Source organism: Pithys albifrons, chromosome 3 (genome assembly GCF_047495875.1).
Source record: "Pithys albifrons albifrons isolate INPA30051 chromosome 3, PitAlb_v1, whole genome shotgun sequence".
NCBI lineage: Eukaryota > Metazoa > Chordata > Aves > Passeriformes > Thamnophilidae > Pithys > Pithys albifrons.
In genome coordinates this window covers 95,242,856-95,261,169 of record NC_092460.1, presented here as the reverse complement: position 1 = coordinate 95,261,169, position 18,314 = coordinate 95,242,856, and the positions used below count along the sequence as shown (strand labels likewise).

The window sequence follows — 18,314 nt, the reverse complement described above, 5'->3', positions numbered from 1 at the left end:
AGACATACTCAAACTCTTTTGCTGGGTTTGCTTGGAGGCAATCTCCTCTCTTGCCAAAAGCAAAGGTCGCCATAAGCTGCAGAGTAGCGTGGGAAAACCTGCCTCAGACTTGGCCTACAGAGCAGAAAGACTGACTTTTTATTTTGCAGCCCTGGGTTCTCTCTTCTCAAGAGAAATTTATTTATAGGAGGAATGACGTTTCCTGCTGCATTCTTAACATGCTTGCAGCTTGGGATAAGAACATGGGAGCTTTGTCTTCTCCCATCTGTTTTCTATAGCAATAAATATCCATTTACGGATTTATCTCTGCCTGGTGTGTTTTAAAGTCATGATATGAGTGAGTGTTCATGGATATCCATTCAGAGAGGAAGTGCCATAGGTAAATAGCAGTCCCAGCTCTGTGCTGGTGTAGATTTACACTTCTGTAATGGACAGTGGAGCTGTGGCTTGGGGCTTGGGGCTTTGGCCACATTTTTAATCTTATCTTCTTTGGAAGCACAAGAAGTAAAAAAGCAATCGGGACTAAAACCCTGATGAGCTGCAAGCATCCGCTGACACAACTGGGCACAAGGCCTTTAATTTACCATAGCTGAGAACTGGGACCTAAAGCTGAGGCACAAACAGTAAAACCCAATTTAAAATGGCTTTTCCAGCCAGATCTCTCCCAGCTTGATTTGTTTCTTACAGCACTTCATTTAGCCTGGAGATGGCCTTCCTTTATACACAGCCTCTGTAGTGCCACCCTTTGAGCCTTGAAGGCAGAAGAGAAGGCAAACTTGTTTTTTTAATACAAGAAAGCTGCATGTTTTCTCTGGGCTTTCTAACTCAAAAAAACAATGCCTTGTGTTTGTGGTGAGAAACATTCTTGAGGCTGGAAAAGAGCCAGTGAGGTCTTGAGAGAAGAAGTAAATTGTGCTCCTCTTTACCAGTGCCTTGAAGCAGCAGAAAGAATCTCTGAATGGTGCTAGGCATTTGTTAGACATTAGCAGGACTCTATTCATCTTCCTCTCACACACATCCGCAGCACATGGATATAATAAACATAGCCCACAGGCATAAACTGTCTCACATTAATAATGCAAAGGGAGAAGGGACTACATATTTAACATGCATGTGCACTAGTGGGGGAAGGAGACCTAGGGAGAGAAGATCTGGTAGGGAGGGCTCTCTGTTGAGAAATACTGTGTTAGGGATGGGATTCATGTTTCCTATTATTTTGGGGGGGTCCTCTTCTGACTGAGGTGTCGCTGTATATGCTGGCTAAAGTAGAGCTGGCTGAGGTTAAAGGAGTTATTAACTCAGCCAAACATGGGTGTTCAGGGGACCTCCTCTGCAACCCCTGCAGAGTATTTTGACTCCCTCTGCAGTGATCCCAAGGTGCTTGTCAGATTAGACACATCTCATAGACATCAGCATTGAATTAGACGAACCCAGTTCATGTCTTAGTCCTGACACCAGCTGCTGATGTGCCCTGTGGCGCAAAGCTTAATTCTGCCTCAGCTCACTTGTTTGGTGGTCTCTGTGTCATACCTACTAACATACCTACTAATATACCTACTGCCCTTTTTTATTTGGACTTGTTAAAGCCTTTGCAAAGCCATCTCTTCCACTGGGTGCATGCCACACATTGCACAGATCTCACACATCTCAGGCTTTGCATGGGAAACCTGCTCACTTGGGACTATATCATGGGCTCTTTCACTGATGCAGTGGGATTTTGTGGGTTCTGAGCTTAGAACCAGCTTTTTGTGGCTTCAGAACCCCAAGTGCAGGGGATCTGTCCTGCCACCTCTAGATGGTGGGGGGCTCCAGGGAGAGAGAGAGTGCCATGTGTGCTTTAGCCAGGTTGACCACAACTCCATGAGCCAGATGCCCAATGCGAGCAGTTCTGTGATGAGGCAGAAATAAAAGTAACAAGGACAGATTCAGGACAAAGAAGTGTTGCAAAAACCATCCCATCAAATCCTCTGGCAATCCTTTACAGCAAGGCTCCAGCGGTTGCCTAAACCACCTCAACCTTAGGTCAAGAAGTGGGAAGGAAAGAAATAAACTGTGGATGTCAGTGAAAATAAAACAACCCTCCCCCCTCCCTGAACCATAACTGATCACTTGGGCTGTGTGTGGTGGAGTTGTTAAGTGTGTACACACTGCCAAGTTCCCTGCAGTGCTGGTCATCCTTATGCATCCGTTCCTGCCTCCTATATAAATACTAACATTCTCCAACACCTTCTTCTGAAGGTATTTCCATGCTCTCCCTTGCTCCCTGCCAGGGGGTTATGTCCTGGAAACACCCTGTGAGAGTACTGCTGGTTTTTATACCTCTCCGTCACATGGACTAATGCACAGAGCAAAGCTAAGACTCAGGCAGCTGTTGTTCAGACAGGTCAGTATGGATAGCATGTTTCCAAAGGTGATGTGTGTGTGTATGGAGGAGAGTGGGCTCCCATTTTCTGCACTGTTATATGACTATCAAATAGTGATAGAACAAGGGAGAATGGTTTTAAATTACAAAAGAGATTTAGATTAGCTGTTAGGAAGAAATTCTTTACTATGAGGGTGGTGAGACAATGAAACAGGCTGCTCAGAGAAGTTGTGGATGCTCCATCCCTGGAAGTGTTAAAGGCCAGATTCCATGGGATTCTGAGAAACCTGATCTAGTGTGTGGCATCCTGCCCATGGCACGGTGGTTGGAACAAGATGGTCTTTAAGGTCCCTTCCAACCCAAACCATTTTATGATCCTGTGAGTAGTCTCCAGGATAATCAGTCTGCATAAAAGCATGAGCCATTCCAGACAGGGAGGGGCCCCCTGTGGCCAGCAGCAGCAGAGCATGGTGGCCCTGCAGGAACTGAGAGCTTTCTTTGAATGAAAAATCATCTGCCACCTTGCAGGAAGCTGCCTTTGAAGGAGACACCACACTCTCTGCCTCCCCACACTTGCAAGAACTGCAAACCACCAGACACCAACCCAGCTCCAACGGCAGCAGCACTGCTCTGAAGGGAGAACCCTGGCCAATGCTACAGCAGTGCTGGGCATGGTACTGGAGTTCCAAATAAAGCCTGACCCCAAGGCAGGTTAAGGCAGCAGGGCTGCCTGCCCTGAGTCCCTCTCAGAACCAGCGTCTTGAACTGCAAAGTCCAAATTTACCAGGAGGGACATTTCTGAATGCTCTCCAAAGAAACAACTGACAATCAAACAATAGCAGACCAAAGCTGTGTGAATAATTGATTATCTTTGGTTTGCTTGACGGACTGGAAAGGCAAAGAAAATATTTTTCAGGTTGACATAAAGTTATTCTGCTTTGCCTTCTGCCAAATGGAGACGAAAGAAAAACAAGCAACAAAAAGGTTTTATGTTTAACCAAAACAGCTTTTGACCTGCTTTTATTTTTGAGATTTTTCTCATATTCCTTACAAAAATGAAGGAATTCATCCAAATGAAATTACACTCTCTTTGAAAGAAAAATGGAAAAAAACCCCAAACTGGTCTGAAATGTCCAAAAGGAGAATTCTTTTTTCTTTCTTTTTTTTTTTTTTTGAACATCACATGTAACAGACTTGAATTAAACTCATAGGTGGTTTCAGCAGCTGCCAAACTGCTTTTAAGCAAAACAGTCACGTCGAGAAAAGGTGTGGACGGAGTAACTCTGAGCCACTCTGGACTTGCACAGTTTCTACACATGCCACTGACCAGTGAGTGCAGTACCCCTTGCCCACTCCTGGGGCACTCAGTCCAAGCTCTCTGCAGGAAGGAGAGTTGCAGAACGTGCCTATTGCTCTGAGCTGAGCACTGTTTTGGGAGGTTTAAGCAGTGACAAGTGAAGGGGATGTGCAAGGTTTCCCTGTCCCCTGGGGGGCTGTGCTGCCCCAGCTGGCTCTGTCAGAGGCAGCGTCCCAGGCAAAGGCAGCCTGAAGTGTCTGATGCGCACCAGATGTGTGCTCAGCGTGCGCCCTGTAGGTGCCCATCCCTCTCTGAGCTGAGACCCCTGTCCCAGCCACCTCTTCTTTGCCAGCCCATTAACCCTTCAAAGCAATGGGATCCCCTCGTTCCCTGGGCACTGCTGCTAAGGTGATGTCTTTTCGGGTAATTAATGACAAAATTATAGCTACCCTGGGACTCCCTGCTACGCCTGCTGCTTCAAGAAAGCAGCCCCATTGCCTTGGCTAGCCATGGACAGCCAGCCCTGTGGTGTCACTTCAGCTGGCACTGATCAGAGAGACATGCCGTGCACTGCAGAGCCCACTTTGCCACCACTGCTCACTGTGCATCTCAGCTGGGACAGACACTCATGGGCATCTGCATCTGTGCTCACTTACACAACCCTTCCACACCACCCTGAGCTTCCCACTGGTGTTCACTATTTGACATTTATTTTTATTATTTACTCCCCACTGCTACAGGTCGGTGCTGCCACATGCCATCACGTTCTCTCAGTGAGTGTTCATTATTAGAAATTACATTTTTCAGAAATTATTACCCCCAAATATTGCCACAGAGTCTATAACTAGTTATGTGTTAAGTTTGCTGTATGCTATCTTACTATTCCTGCTGGTACCAATTTCTACCCTAAGTCATCACACAGACTCTGACATGTATTAATTCCCATTCATCACCACACAGGTCCCACCAATAGTAATTCCCACACACTATGGCATATACCAATAGTAATTTCTACACACCATGACATAATCCCTATTAGCTCTGACTACTAACAGGGCAGAAAACTGCTATCAAATAGTACCATCCTCATCCTCTGGGCATGCATTCAGCACAAAGAAACAATGGCTTACCCTTTCCACACTGCGTCTCCTCAGTGATCCATATGGTATTTTGAATAAAAGTCTTCTGGTCCTACCCGGAGTCACAGCTGTCTGTACTACCATGGTGCAGAGCTACCCTGTGTGTGAGTGTGTGTGTGTGTGAGAGAGAGAGTTCACAGCACACACAGGCTTCCTTTGAAATAACTTACAGTCTCATCTAGATTTCCCAACTATCAAATAGCTGAGTGGGTTTTCACATCAGACCATATGAGTCAAGATGTGGCTTGTTTGAAAGAAGGAGGGAGGAAATGGGAAAAAAAAAATTTAAAAAAGGAAACCCCAAGCCTTGTAACCTTAACAATATGCTTCAAGCAGCGTATCTTTAGCTTCCTTCTGTTTCTCAGTGTAGTTTGCTCAGCAGGATTGCTGTGCCATAGAGGTGGAAGAATTAAGCTTCTGGGGAGAATGTTCCAAAAATGTCAAGCTTGCTTCTTGTTGCTACAGATGGTAACCAGGTCAGTTGTCTAATCAAAGCTCTATCTGAGTTATTATACGTTTTGCCATGTGACTGCAGACCCCTCTGGTTTGCTGTACAGTAGATCACATGTTCACCTTAAAAAGAATATCTGGTGTATCACCATCTGGTGCAGAGATTAATGTTAATTCCTAGGTTCAGATATTCCTCGCTCCTAGATGTTGGAAAACACATACCCAGAGCACAGGGCTCGGACAGATCCTCTGGGCTGCTCAGCTAAACTGAGTGCTCACGGACACAGGCTCCGCGGTCTCTGGCACAGTGATATGCATGTGTAAGTACAGAAAACAGAAATTGCCACTCACACTCACGTCTGTACACATCCATATCAATGAAAGCCTGATGGCTTGTGCCTACAGCTTCTATGTGTACTTATTTATTCATTTATAAAAATGATTATATTACAGTCTATAACTGTGAAGCGTCACTTCGCAAATTCACTCTCAATGTCTCCTTTTTTGTTTTTGTTCTTCTAAAACCACTTTAAGGGCTAGTAAAAAATGGTGTTTTCTTTCTCTAGAAGTAAAGTTTGAGACTATATTTACACATTAAATGGTACATGTGGGTTTTGAAAATGAGAAAAATATTTTCCCTTCCCACAGTCTTTCTATAACACTGGCAGTTGTTCCAAAGCAGCCAGGTATAATTCTGTGCCTTTATGGGAATGTGTTTTGGATATTGTGTTCATTTCCATGCTCCATTACAGGTATTGGTCCAGATGCAGTTTAGAGTCAATGTGTGCAAAGTGGGAGCTTCTCAATCCTGCAATTCCATAGTGGTACTCCAAATTCGCTTAGTAAAATGAAAAAGATGTTGTCCCATATTCTTTTCCTTGAAGCAGTCTAGTTGGGAGAGCAAAATCTGCTGAGCTGGGGAGCCAATCCCTTCCTCCATGTATTGTTCTTAATTTAATGCAAAACTAAAAATACTTTGTTTTGATCCAAGTCCAAAAGCCAGGATGGAGGTGTTAGGGATACCACATTAAAGCAACCATTTCAAATAAAAAAAGAGAAACTCTGTATCTGCTTAGCACATGCACATGCGTTAAAACAGTCAAAGAAAAAAACCTGCAGCTTGATGTGGGAAACTCTAAATATTAAAACAATTGGCCGTTGTTCATAATTAGTTCCATATGTGTCTTGCCAAAGAGAGTGAAAGAGACAGGGAAAGATGGAAATGTCTTAAGCATGACTGACTTATATAGGTTCTTTGTGTGGAATAGGTGCAGAGTTAGGGTCTTTGCTCTTGCAGGTTTTGTTTGTGGTTTTTTTAATTGTTAATGCCCCCCTGCTACCTCACAGCCTGCATATCTGTTTTTTTCAAGCACAAGCTGGCTGGTATTTCCCAGTTGCTCATGGAAAAGCTTTTCCAGCATCAGCAGAGCCACTGAGGATCAATCAGTGGGGAAAGAGGGCAAAGGTGGCAGCAATCAGCCTTACTGGGAGCTTTTCCTGAATACAAACTGAGTCATGCCTGAGTCAGGACGCCGGGGGTGAGTGTTTCATGCAAGAGCAGAGTAGCAAGTATGTCCCTGCTCACCCGTTCCTGCGTGGGGCTCCTGCCCAGGTCAGCCCCTGTCCCCAGGAGCTCTCATATTTCTGCAAGCATGGTCTGCTGCTGGTCCAGCTCATGAAAAAAACCAGCTCTGTAGATAGAGATTTATCCACTAGAGGGGACAAAGAGCTGTAACACACATCTCCACCTCTGTCTATAACCAGTCAGGCTGCGGGACCAGGCACAGACAGTCCAGTGGCATCCATTACCAACCACACGCTGACTTTCTCTGTAGGGGGAAGGGGAGCATTCATTCAGGCATTTCCACTTAACACAAGGGGTTTTTTGCCTAGACTTTTACTTCTTGCCAATGAAATGCAAATCTGTGTATTGCTCAAGGCAGTTGAATAATAATAAAAATATTTTTCTTTACAGAAAACTTCTTGCACATGTGAAATAAATCCATCCATTTGCATGTTATTGGAACCAGTTCCAACAAGATTCCTGCATATACCACCGGGCCTGATGCCTTGCTCCCTCACTGTGCTGCACCCTGGGCACTGCTCTACGAGTATCTTCCACATAAAGCTGGAGATAAGAACCCACTATGACACTGCTTCTGTTTCATTCCTCATTTCCCAAGTGGTATGAACCTGGAGACAGGAGGTCAAACCCTAATCATCAGGACTGTGGAAACCATCCAGAAGGGTGAGATGTTGGTTTTATATTTTTAGACTTGTTCGGAGCTTATTGGTACACAAGTGTATAGGATAGTCTGTTAGAATTTGATAGGTTGTCTACAGGTAGGTAATGTAAAACATGCTCCCACGAGGGTCTTTCTAGTTGTTCCCAGAGAGAGTGTTTGTGGCAGACATAAGAACATCCAAGGGCACTTCAGCCCATCAAATTCTAAATTTGCCTTTAGAGAGCTCCCTTTCCCCTGCAGATGCACATTAAGATGACCAGGCTCATCATTGAGGCTTAATTTGCTGCATTGTCTTCAGAGACAATCTCTGACTGAAGAGCACAGTAGGAAACAAAACCCCAAGCATTCTAAGGGAATGTCCTGGCTTTGCCCCCACAGACCCTCAAAGGACAAAGTGTATTTACTAACTGTTGAAAGACAAAACTCTAAAGCAGTGAATGCTTTGCAGTACTAATTACAAGCTGCCAGGAGCAGTGGTTTGCGGTAACAATGCATCAGAGGAAAGTATATCCAATGGATTGCTATTAAGACTAGATTTGATTTTTGGTCTTTAATGAAAAGGAGAGAGGAATCATTTACTGCTGCAAAGAGTGTCTTATATTGGCAATGCAGGAGTCAAGTTTCAAGTCAGGGTATTCCCAGCAGAGATCAGTGAATGGAAACCAGCAACAGCAGTGGTACAGACTGAAATGCAGTGTGTGGTATCTATCAGATCTATCAATAAGACATTGTACTGTAAAATTGAAAAGTCATTCAGTACAGAAAATCCACTTAAGTTCTGTATTCCACAAAGATTAAAGTATAGCAACAGATTGGGAGGAAAACAAGGATAACTTGCAGCTCCCGGCAGCATTTGTCACCCTGGATGGTGTCTACAGTCTGCCAGTAGCAAAGCCAAATTCCTCCCTGAAATACTGATAGGGAAACCACTTCTATTTGAGCTCTTTAGCAGCTCCTATTAATCTTCATGGAATTTTTTACTTCCCACCATAAGAAGTCCTCCCTAACTGATTTGTTGGGAGGGCAAGGAGAACAGAGTGGTGCTTTGGGGCTGCAAACCCTACAATGACTTAGCTTATGTTTTACTGCACTCGGAATCAGACTGTATAGGAAACTGCCTTGTTGGGAGTGAAAGATGCAGAGGTTGTCATCACAAATTCTGTTTGCCTTTAAGTTAAAAAAAGCTAAACAATTTTCCATTCCTACATGGTGTTTTACAGAGAAATGTTACGATCACTTTAGCCTGGGGAGGGATGTGGGAAAACGCACTGGGTGTAGCTCCATTCCATCAGAGCTGGCAATAACCCACAGCTTGCAAGACAGAGAGATGCTGTTTGCAGTCCCCAGCCACAGAAAGCTCGGGGGCTTCTCCTGTGTGTGGCAGTGCAGTGTCACCTCTGGGGCCACGCAGACCGTCACATCCCTGTCTCCTGTGGGGCAAGCAGCATATTTGAGTGCCTTTGCTGGGTGCAGCAATCCAGGCTGAATATGAAGGTCAGCTTCACACTCGATCAGAGATTCTTGGTTTGTTTTCCTGTGTTTTGGTGCTCTGAGTTATGTAGTGATCAGCATAACAGACTGCATGTCCATTGCTTGTACCAACAGAGTATTTAACGGGGACTTTAGGCTCCTCTGGCAGATTTACCTTGTGCTGCAGTAGCGTTTTTTTAGTTCATAGATATGTTAGTGGGTCTGACTAGCATAAGCCTAAACAGAGACCTAGAACCCAGAGAAGTTCATATTTCATGCACATTGCTGTAGGTTAACCCAGAATGTCATATTAGGTGTTCCTAAATGTCCCCATTAATTGGTAGTCCAGCATAAAATATCCACATGGCTGCTCATCTGTTTCTTTTTGTATCTCAGCTTTGGGTGTCATGGGGAATGGCTGGCAGAACAGAGTGTGAAATCCAGGATGTCACCTCCTGAGCATGGACCTAGCCAAGCACTTAGACCTATCAGCTGGTATGTCCACCAAGCCAGGAAGTTCTTGGCACAGCCCCTAGCAAAAATCATAGCACAGATGTAGACACCCCAGGAACTGCCTTCAGGAAAGATGACAAGAGCAACCTGCACCCTTGCTCTTCCTCACCTGCTGCCAGGCAGGCTCTCCCAGAGCAGCCTTCATCCCATCTCCAGGTCTCCTCTGCATCCTCCGTTCTGTGTATGGTCATTGCTGGGGAAAGTGGCCTCAGCCTCTGTGTGTCCAGGCAGACAGGCTCATGGAAAACCCTGTCCAGAAGAACAGCAGCAGAGAGCAAGCCAGGCCTCTCCTAGATGGAAGGACATTTCCCTTGTGTTTTAGCATGCTGGCAGGTCAGCTCTTTTCCCACATAACTCAGAGAGACAGTAATTAATTAGGGAGGGAACTCGCCTGACCCCATTGCCCTGAAGACACGCCCCTGTAAACATCACGGATGGATCGAAGGGGCCACCTCTGACTTCCAGGGCTTATATAAACAAAGGAGGAGATATTTGGCAGCAATACCATATTCCCACATGGTGGCTGTGCAGCAGAGGCGGGATGTGATGCACACAATAGCAGGCATGCACTTAGCTGGGGGATGACTGTGCAGTATTTCTATCAGGAGTCTGTTCTAAAGCCTTTGCAAATCCTGGTGACTTCAAGGAACATGCAAATACTTGGTGCACCTCAGTATCAAATGTTAAAATTTGAGCAGGCTATTTCTGTGTGGTGCTCAGCACCACTGATTTGCTTTAATTCCTGAAGAAACAGGGTTTTGCTCAGCATGGCATAGAAGGTACTCAGCCTTGAGCTCAATTTAAGCCTTAAACAGGATATGTGACATATGGACTACGTCAAACATTGTGAAGATAAATGCTTCTTTGTTCTGTGTAGTTTTCTCTCTTTTAAAACTTCATCCTTGTTACAGTGCTTTGATTCATCTTAATATATTGTGGGAAAGCATATGTGTTTGTGTGAGGGAAGGAGAGAGAATTATGTTGCCCCAAGAGAAAGCCACATGGATAGCAGAGAGACCAACATGTCCCTAAAGAAAGGAGGGAAGTAAAAGACCCCAAGAGATGTTATGAGGGTTTTTTTAAGCTTTGCCAGACTTGGTAAACAGTCTCTCAGGCAAATTTTGTTTTGTAGTTGAGGTCTTGTAGGCATGGAATAATGATGCCTTTTCTTCAAGTGAGGAGAAAACTGTTTGCACAAAGCTGAAAGAGAAACAGCTAACACTGGCAAAATACAAACCCAACTTGGTTGTGTTTTTTGTGGTTTTATCTGGACAGATTAAGAAATGTGAAAAGTTTGACTCCTGGATCTTCAGTCTTGGAGTCCTGGAGTCCCTCCTTGTAGTTCCTATCTATTTATACAACACCCTACCCCAATTGTAGGAGACACCTGGAGTGACATTTACCTCTCCTAACTTTGGTCCCCTTATGTGGTCTTGTCATTTGGACTCCTTTTGCCATAGCTGGAAAGAAATGGGCACTTGCAAGATTTGAGACACCAAACCTCCTTCAGCTGCCTACTTTACTGGGGGTTGAATAATACCTGAAAGTACCAATGTCTCCCCACTGATTACAAAATAAGCATGACAACTGGCCCCTCTTACTCTACCTTTCCAGTTCTCAGAGGTTCTGCTGTGTCCCTTGGTAGCTGTATTTAATTACCTTGCATTTGCTAACATCCCTGTTGGCATTCACACACCCAGCTCTTCATTCTCACTGTCTTATTTCTGTATGTTTTCCAGCATGGGTGAGCAAGCCTAGGCTGCTCCACAAAGCTCTTCTGTTCCACAAAGGCTTTCTGACGGTCAACAGTGTGACCTGACTCTCAGGGGAGCGAGATTAGGAGTTACCTATGGCTGATGACCCTGTGCTCAGAGCTGCAGCACAGCACCGTAGCTTTTCTTCTGCTCCAGAACTCTTCATGGCACTTGTGCCTGGTAACTCAGATCCTTGGGCTGGGTTCTAAAAGTATCTCTACAAATTCATAAAAGAACATCTACTGTGGGCTGCTAAATTTGAAGACACTGCTTCTGGGTCATGAACTCTCTGAGTGCAAAGAATTGGTGAGTGGAAGATGACTGTGGGTCTGTGGCTATGCACTTGTCCTGCTCTTACAGCTGTCTGTAGGCACCTGATGTTGTTTGCTGCCTGAAAGACAATGCTGGACAATATCATTCACTGGAAAGACCTGATATGATCATTTTTAATTTCTCAGATTCAGAAGTGTCTGAACAAAACCTGAGGCGCAGACACCTAATTAAATCTCTGTAATAGCACAATCCTGCTGAGCAACCTCAGCTTTGGTGCAGGTCATGAGGCCTGATTCTGCTTCTACCCGCTGCACTGGCAAAACTTATGCTGACTCCAGTGGTGGAGGGTGAGGCTTTAAATCTCCTGCAAACTGGATGCTGAGGATAAACTGGAGGATGCTTGTTGCCAGAGAGAAGCTCATTAGGAGCTGCCTCAAAGAACAGATTTCTCTGATAAATAAACACATGGAAACACCCATTATATTGCAGAGGGTGAGGTTAGCACCCACACTTCTGTGTTATATATGACTTGTGACTGCTCCAAGTAAGAACTTGCTGCTTGCTCTTTGATTAGCAAGTCCTGGCAGCCTGGCAAACCCACACTGTAGAGGTTGGTGCTGTAGAGGTTAATGGATCACTTTACATGTTGATAATGTCTTATTATTGCAATGGTTATTAAGAAAAATGTAACACAGACACCTGGAGTCAATAGCAACTGCAAGAATGTTTGTTTGATTACAGTGGGGATGGGAAGTGCTGGGTAGGGCTCACGGTGCAAATGGTGGCTGAAGCAAGTTCATCACAATCATCTTCCTGCACACCTCCTTTATCCAGACTGTCCTCAGTACCAGCTATGAGAATGCCTACTGTTTAGTAGTGTTGATGGCATGAGAAAAGAGGAAGGTTAATGGTGTAATTGCCCAAAAAATGGACAAATTTCACAGCTATCTATGCCAGAGCATGCTAGGACTAGATCCAAAGGCACACTTCATCCTTGGCATCAGAGATCTGTGTCCCAGGCATTGATGGTTGGATTACTTTGTGATTGTGTGGAATTTTATACTCTGAGGGAACAAATCACCAAGCTGGGAGTCTGGAAGTTGTATTTCTACTCCTTTTTAAGTAGGAAGATGGAGGAGGGTGCTGCTTGAATTGCTTCATGTCCCTCTCTCTCAGTTTCTTTATCTGTAAAATGATAAATTATCACTGCTGATTTTATTGCTATTTCTCTATTATTAACAGAGACCTAGGTCCCTTAAATGCCTTTCTCTTGACAGCTTAGTTTAAGAGCTGGAATACATGCTATTGGTAACGACCACTCCAAATCCTCACCAGGACGTGGCGGCCTTGTCCACCTCAGGATGCCACCCCCATTGCCAAATTCCACCAGGGAACTCTGTCTCCTTTGGTACCACTGGCCAAGGGACATGATCCTCATTTCAGACTCTTCATTGTTAGTGTTTTAATTCCCCTTCCTTCAAATACCCAGCTTTAGGTCTGGCTGGATACAGGAATTTGACTCAGACCTTAATTCCAGGGCATTGTTAGCAGGGAGAATGAGCCAGAATACTTGCAGCATCCCAGGTAATTTCCTCTGACTTCCTCTTACTGTTACAGTATTAGAAACAGATTGAGTTTCATGCCCTTGCTGCTTTGGTGTTAACTCTGCCAGGACTTGACAAAGTGGGGAGGGGGAAGAGCAGCTGTTTCTCAGGGTGATGGAGGAGGCTGGAGCATAGCAAATCTGGATTGCTACATCCACCCAGGGCAAACCAACCACAGTTCCTCTCCATGCCAGGAAGCCCTCACAAATGTAATTTCATCAGACAGTCTCATATGTATGTCCATATCTATATTTATATTTTTGGGGGCTTTTTTTTTTCTGTGAAGTGTGGTGGGAGGAAGGCTGAAGGGTCAGCTGTAGAAATAGATCTCTGCAGGAATGTAGATGAAGTTACAGAGATTTGACAGCATATGTTTGAATTGGGTCTAAGACCTCGTGAACCACTGGAAATAAATTACCATTTGGTATTTGGAGTGGGCCATGGACACAGTGTTCATGGTTCAAAGACTTCATTTGAGGGTTTTTTTTCTCTTCTGGGACATCCACTACAACTCCATCATACCTGCCCTCAGAAATCAGTCCCCTTTTTGCAGCCAGCTGATGTTTAACTACTTCAATCTCACTTTCCTAGAAGGATTATTATCTCTTAGCCTGTTTCTTTGAAAATCTGTTTTTTCCAGATTTAAAGCCACATCCATAATGCAAGGAAAATCATCCCTCAGTGGGGCAGACTCCACAGCCTTTCTCACTTCCAAACCCTTCCAGTCATCCCATGCAAAGTGCCCCATGCCTGCTGGGCACGGTATATCCTGGAGGCTCACTCTAGCTGTGCCTAAGGCAAGGCTTGGAAGGCAGCAAGGTTGGTCCTGAGGTTTACCTCAAAGACCGCACAAGAATAATTAGCATGTCCAAAGGCAAGGGGGGTTTAGCTCAGGAATGCTTTTTGCAAGCCATGAAACAAGGATTCAGAGCTTGCATTTCATATCCAGACTTCCTTTTCCCTTTAGCACACCCAAGGGACCTGCTGGGCCTGTCCCTGCACCACCCCCCTACTTTGGTCCCTGCCTCCCTGTCCAGCTTTCTCCAGGCAGCCAATTCCCAGCTCCTCAGGCAGCTCGATGGCAGCCCGCCGGTGATGACAGCTAATTATGAAATGTCATGTCAGAGGCTTCCCTTTTATCTCATCTTATAGAGCCCAGCAAAACTCTCCAATGCCCTTTGGAAATGGGAAGGAAGTGTCAGTGCAGCACCAGCTGTTTCTCTAATAGTGAGATGACAACACGGTGAGTACACCATGTCCTGGAAGGAAGTGGCAGCTCGTGCCATGTAGATGCAAATCTCTAGTCTCCATAAAAAGAAAGAAAAAATTATTTTTAAAAGTGTTCTCATGTAGTATTATCTTTCCATAGGAAGTGTTTAACATATCTGCTGCCAAGGCTTACTATCCTCCCAGTCAAACTCTGCTGATCTCACTCCAGGTGAGTTCCTGGAGGACAACAGATAAAAACCTTGTCCTGAGCAAAACTAGCCCAATCCTATAGCCTTTCTTCAGTCTGCATTCCTGCAGACGCCAACTTACATCAGGGTGGGTTGGTCTGAGCTTAGCTACATCTAAGTTTTCTTTAGAAACTGGTGGTTGTTTCTCATTTGCTCTCTGCTATAACCTTTTACACTGTGACAAAATGGGCCTGCTAGCTTAGTACAAGCTATTAAAGTGAGCTTTGTCAGGGTCCACTGATCAGGGAATGGGTTACTGTCCCTAAGGTCCAAGGAGCATTAAAACTAGGTTTCTTCAGAATTAAAAACAAGATAACTCAAGGCTCCATAGACCACAATTTCCCAATTTTATAAGTAATCACCTGGTTTGCAGCAGTGGAGGGTAATGAAGAATTGGAAGAGGAGCATTAGAGTGACAGATGGCTTCTCTCTTTCAGCAATAAACCTGACACAGATGAAGATGCATGGCATGGAGCAGACTCCCAAATCATTCCCAGGAGGGTCCTGTTACCTGGCATTCTGTCCACACCTGCAGCCCATTCAGCCCCACCAGTCTGGCCCTGTGATCCCTGTCAAAATCCCAATTTTGCTGGTCAACAGCAAAACACTTGGTAGTGGATTAAAGACCTTGGACCAGCCTGGCTGGTAGATTGCTCTTTAACAGCCAGAGCTTGACATTTTACCCTTCCTTCATATTGAGTTTTGTATTTACTTTTCTGTATTCAGTAGATCCAGAGATTATTTTTAGCACTGCTCAATGAACAGGTGGTTTAAGGCCATACATAGCTGCAAGGCAAGGTGATGTATTAGTAAAACCTGAAAATTGTGCCTGATAATGATGATCCTGCATCAGGAATATTTGATCTAGATTATCCAAAATTCTTCCTGCCATAATTCATAGGTAGGTTTTAGTTGAATCCAGCTATCTGAGAACATGGTTTTTCATCAGGGAAAACTTATTTCCTAGGTTTGCAGGGAGGCTGGATTAGATTCACAGCCCTGAAATGAGATGTGAAGCCTGGACATGCTGCCCCTGAGTTGCACAGCCCCAGACTCTGCAGAGGCACACACAGCTGGGACACTGCTGCAGTGTCCCCCTGCACAATGCTGCACACACACACCCCAGCTCTTCCAGACCCAGCTGGGGCTCCAGAGTGGCACAGCATGGCACTGCATCACAGTTTCAGCTGTGACTGCACTGTCCCAACTAGGGATGTTTCACTGCATTTCTGGAATTACACCTTTGAGGGACCAGTTCAAAACACAGCCTGAGAAGAATTCCATTGGTTTCCTAAGCTGAGGTCACCTGCACCTCTGGAGAATCTGGCCCAGATTTAATTTGGTCTACTTTCAGACTTATTGCAAAAAACCCCACCAAACTCCAAACCCCAAACTCCATGAGGAGAGATACTTGGATAGCATCAATGGATGGACATTAAAATAGGCAATGGGACATGAAAAACCACGAAGAAATGATTCCCTATGCCCTATTTTATAGAAAGGCTGGGTGATTTCCAGCAGAGCAGGAGGCTTTTTGTCCTCTTCAAACACAGCCAGACACGTAGCATTGTTCAGCCTCAGTCAACCCTGGCTTTCTAGATCTTGGCAGTCTCTGAGATACTGCTTGGAGTGACAAAATGCTTTAAGCACCCACTGCTCAATGACACCTGCCCCATGGAGAGTCTCAGTCTCCCAGGTGTCAAGCACCCAGGTCAATGAAGTGACACTGAGCTACAAATAAACCAAGAGATCGTGGTGCCAAGTTTATCCTACAACATTTGCAAATAGTCCAAAGAAAGCACTGGCCCCTTCCCACACACTTTCTCAGCGTGCTGTGGTCATGAGAGGCAGATGTTGCATCTTTGCTTCTCACGGGGATTTAAAGCCTCAGGGATTTTTTCTGTGATACATAGTGCTTGGAGCTGGGAAAAGGAGTTGAACACAGAGTGGCAAATAATCATTAGGTTGATTCAAATATTACAGCCCAAAGAGTATTTCAGTATTTCGTACCCTGTGCTTTCACAAGGCATTTTCCAACAATGTTCATCTACCTTCTGTGGGAAAGGAGACAAGGCACTTCCCAAAGCACTGAGGGGAAATGCCAGCACAGAGAGGCTTGAATCCATTTCACAGCACAGATGGACACCTTAGTAACTTGACCACAGGCTAGAAATCTGGCATGATCTCATGTTTTTCACTTTTGTGGCTGATGCCTTAGATTCCTCATCACTAGACCCTGAAATTTGAAGCATTCCATTTAAGAGATGCCAAAAACTCTTCTGAAAATTCAGAATGTCACTTGCCATCTTATTTCTTATGGACTGAATTCAGAGAGTACAACTCACCTTGGCCTGACTCTTTTTTTCTTGTCCATGAAGACAAATGATCTGGCCATCTCTCATGATTGTTTTCCCCTCACTGCCCCCAAAACTTCCAAAATATGACCATCTATCATGATTGTTTTCCCCTCACTGCCCCCAAAACTTCCAAAACATGACCATCTCTGACCTTTAGGCAAAACCCATCAAGATGTGTTGGAAAAGGCAAGAACCTCTTTGGAAATGTTTTGTTATTTTTACGAAACATTTTAAAAGTGATGATACAGACAGATTCTTATCTCAGATGTGCAGAAGCAAACCATACATTGCTTCACTGAGCTTTGATGATTTCAAGGAAGCAATCCCAGATTAACAGTGGTTTAAAGAAAAAACTGGATTTCCTTGAAAATTACTCTTTTGCTTGTTCCTCCATCTCTCACAAAACTAACTGATAAGTCAAGACTGCAAACTAATGGCTGACAAAATCCTTAAGACAAGGACACTTGATACCAAGCAATATACAGTTCAAATGCTCTGTTAATGCAATTGTTCTAACAGAGATATGCCTCAAATTGACCAAATCTCTCCTCTTTTTCACAGCAAAGCTGTAGATGATACACACAACCAATGCTGAAAATACCCGGTCCTGGATCTCACTGTTCCAGTTTTGCATGTTACCTCTGTAGTAGGTACCTCCTGTAGTACCACAACATATTGGCAGTGTTGGATTACACACAGTTTATTAAGGAATGTAAAGGAATTAAGTCAATGAAACACTTTGGATACATCATTACATTTGTATGCTGCCATCTGGATCGGTGATATCTCACTTTAAATAGGAAATTGTAGCTTACTTACGAAGACATCCATTAGTAGGTGCTCCAGCGTCACTTCAATATCCTCTAATTTAGCTGCTAAAGTCATTGTGAAGTGAAACAGAGAAGAGCTGTCAGAAGTCCCAATCCAAAGCGTCTGTGGCCAAATCTAGTTCTCAAACTGTCACAAATGAGTTTCTCACATATAAAAAAAATCCAAGAAATCAAAACTTAACATCTGAGTCCAGATGATGCCTGGACTTCGTGCTGTCTGTCAGTCCTGCTGCAGGACTGAGGATTATTCCATGTGTGCAAGATGGGAGCAGACGCTGCAGTGTGTGTGCTGCCTTCCTTTCAGAGCTCCCCAGCCAGAAGCATGGAGTTATATCTGGGAAACCACAACAGAGGGAGGGAGAGACACACACAGAGCGAGAGAGAGAGGAGGAATGGAATAAACTGCCTTTGACTATGACTGATATTTATAGGACTACTTGTTTTTGACTCCAGTCCATTTCTCTGTTCATTTTTGACCTTTCACAAATGGCCCAGCACACTGGAGTGTATTGTACAACAGGGGCAGCAGGTCCCACAGAAGTTGGCTGTGACCAGTGCTGGG

The 18,314-nt window shown here is 44.5% G+C and overlaps 1 protein-coding gene across 6 annotated transcripts in view; it reads right to left on the bottom strand.

The window, feature by feature from the left end:
- FRMD4A (FERM domain containing 4A) overlaps window positions 1-18,314 on the bottom strand; it is a 371,927-nt gene that overhangs the window by 198,244 nt on the left and 155,369 nt on the right. Inside the window, exon 1 of one of the 6 annotated variants that reach the window (XM_071552777.1) lies at window positions 17,742-17,841. The exons of the other annotated variants lie outside the window; for them this stretch is intronic. Within the exon in view, the coding sequence (XP_071408878.1) occupies window positions 17,742-17,807 (66 nt within the window). The 5' untranslated portion in view covers window positions 17,808-17,841. Of the gene's footprint in view, window positions 1-17,741; window positions 17,842-18,314 lie in introns of those variants that run through there. 6 annotated transcript variants of the gene reach the window in all.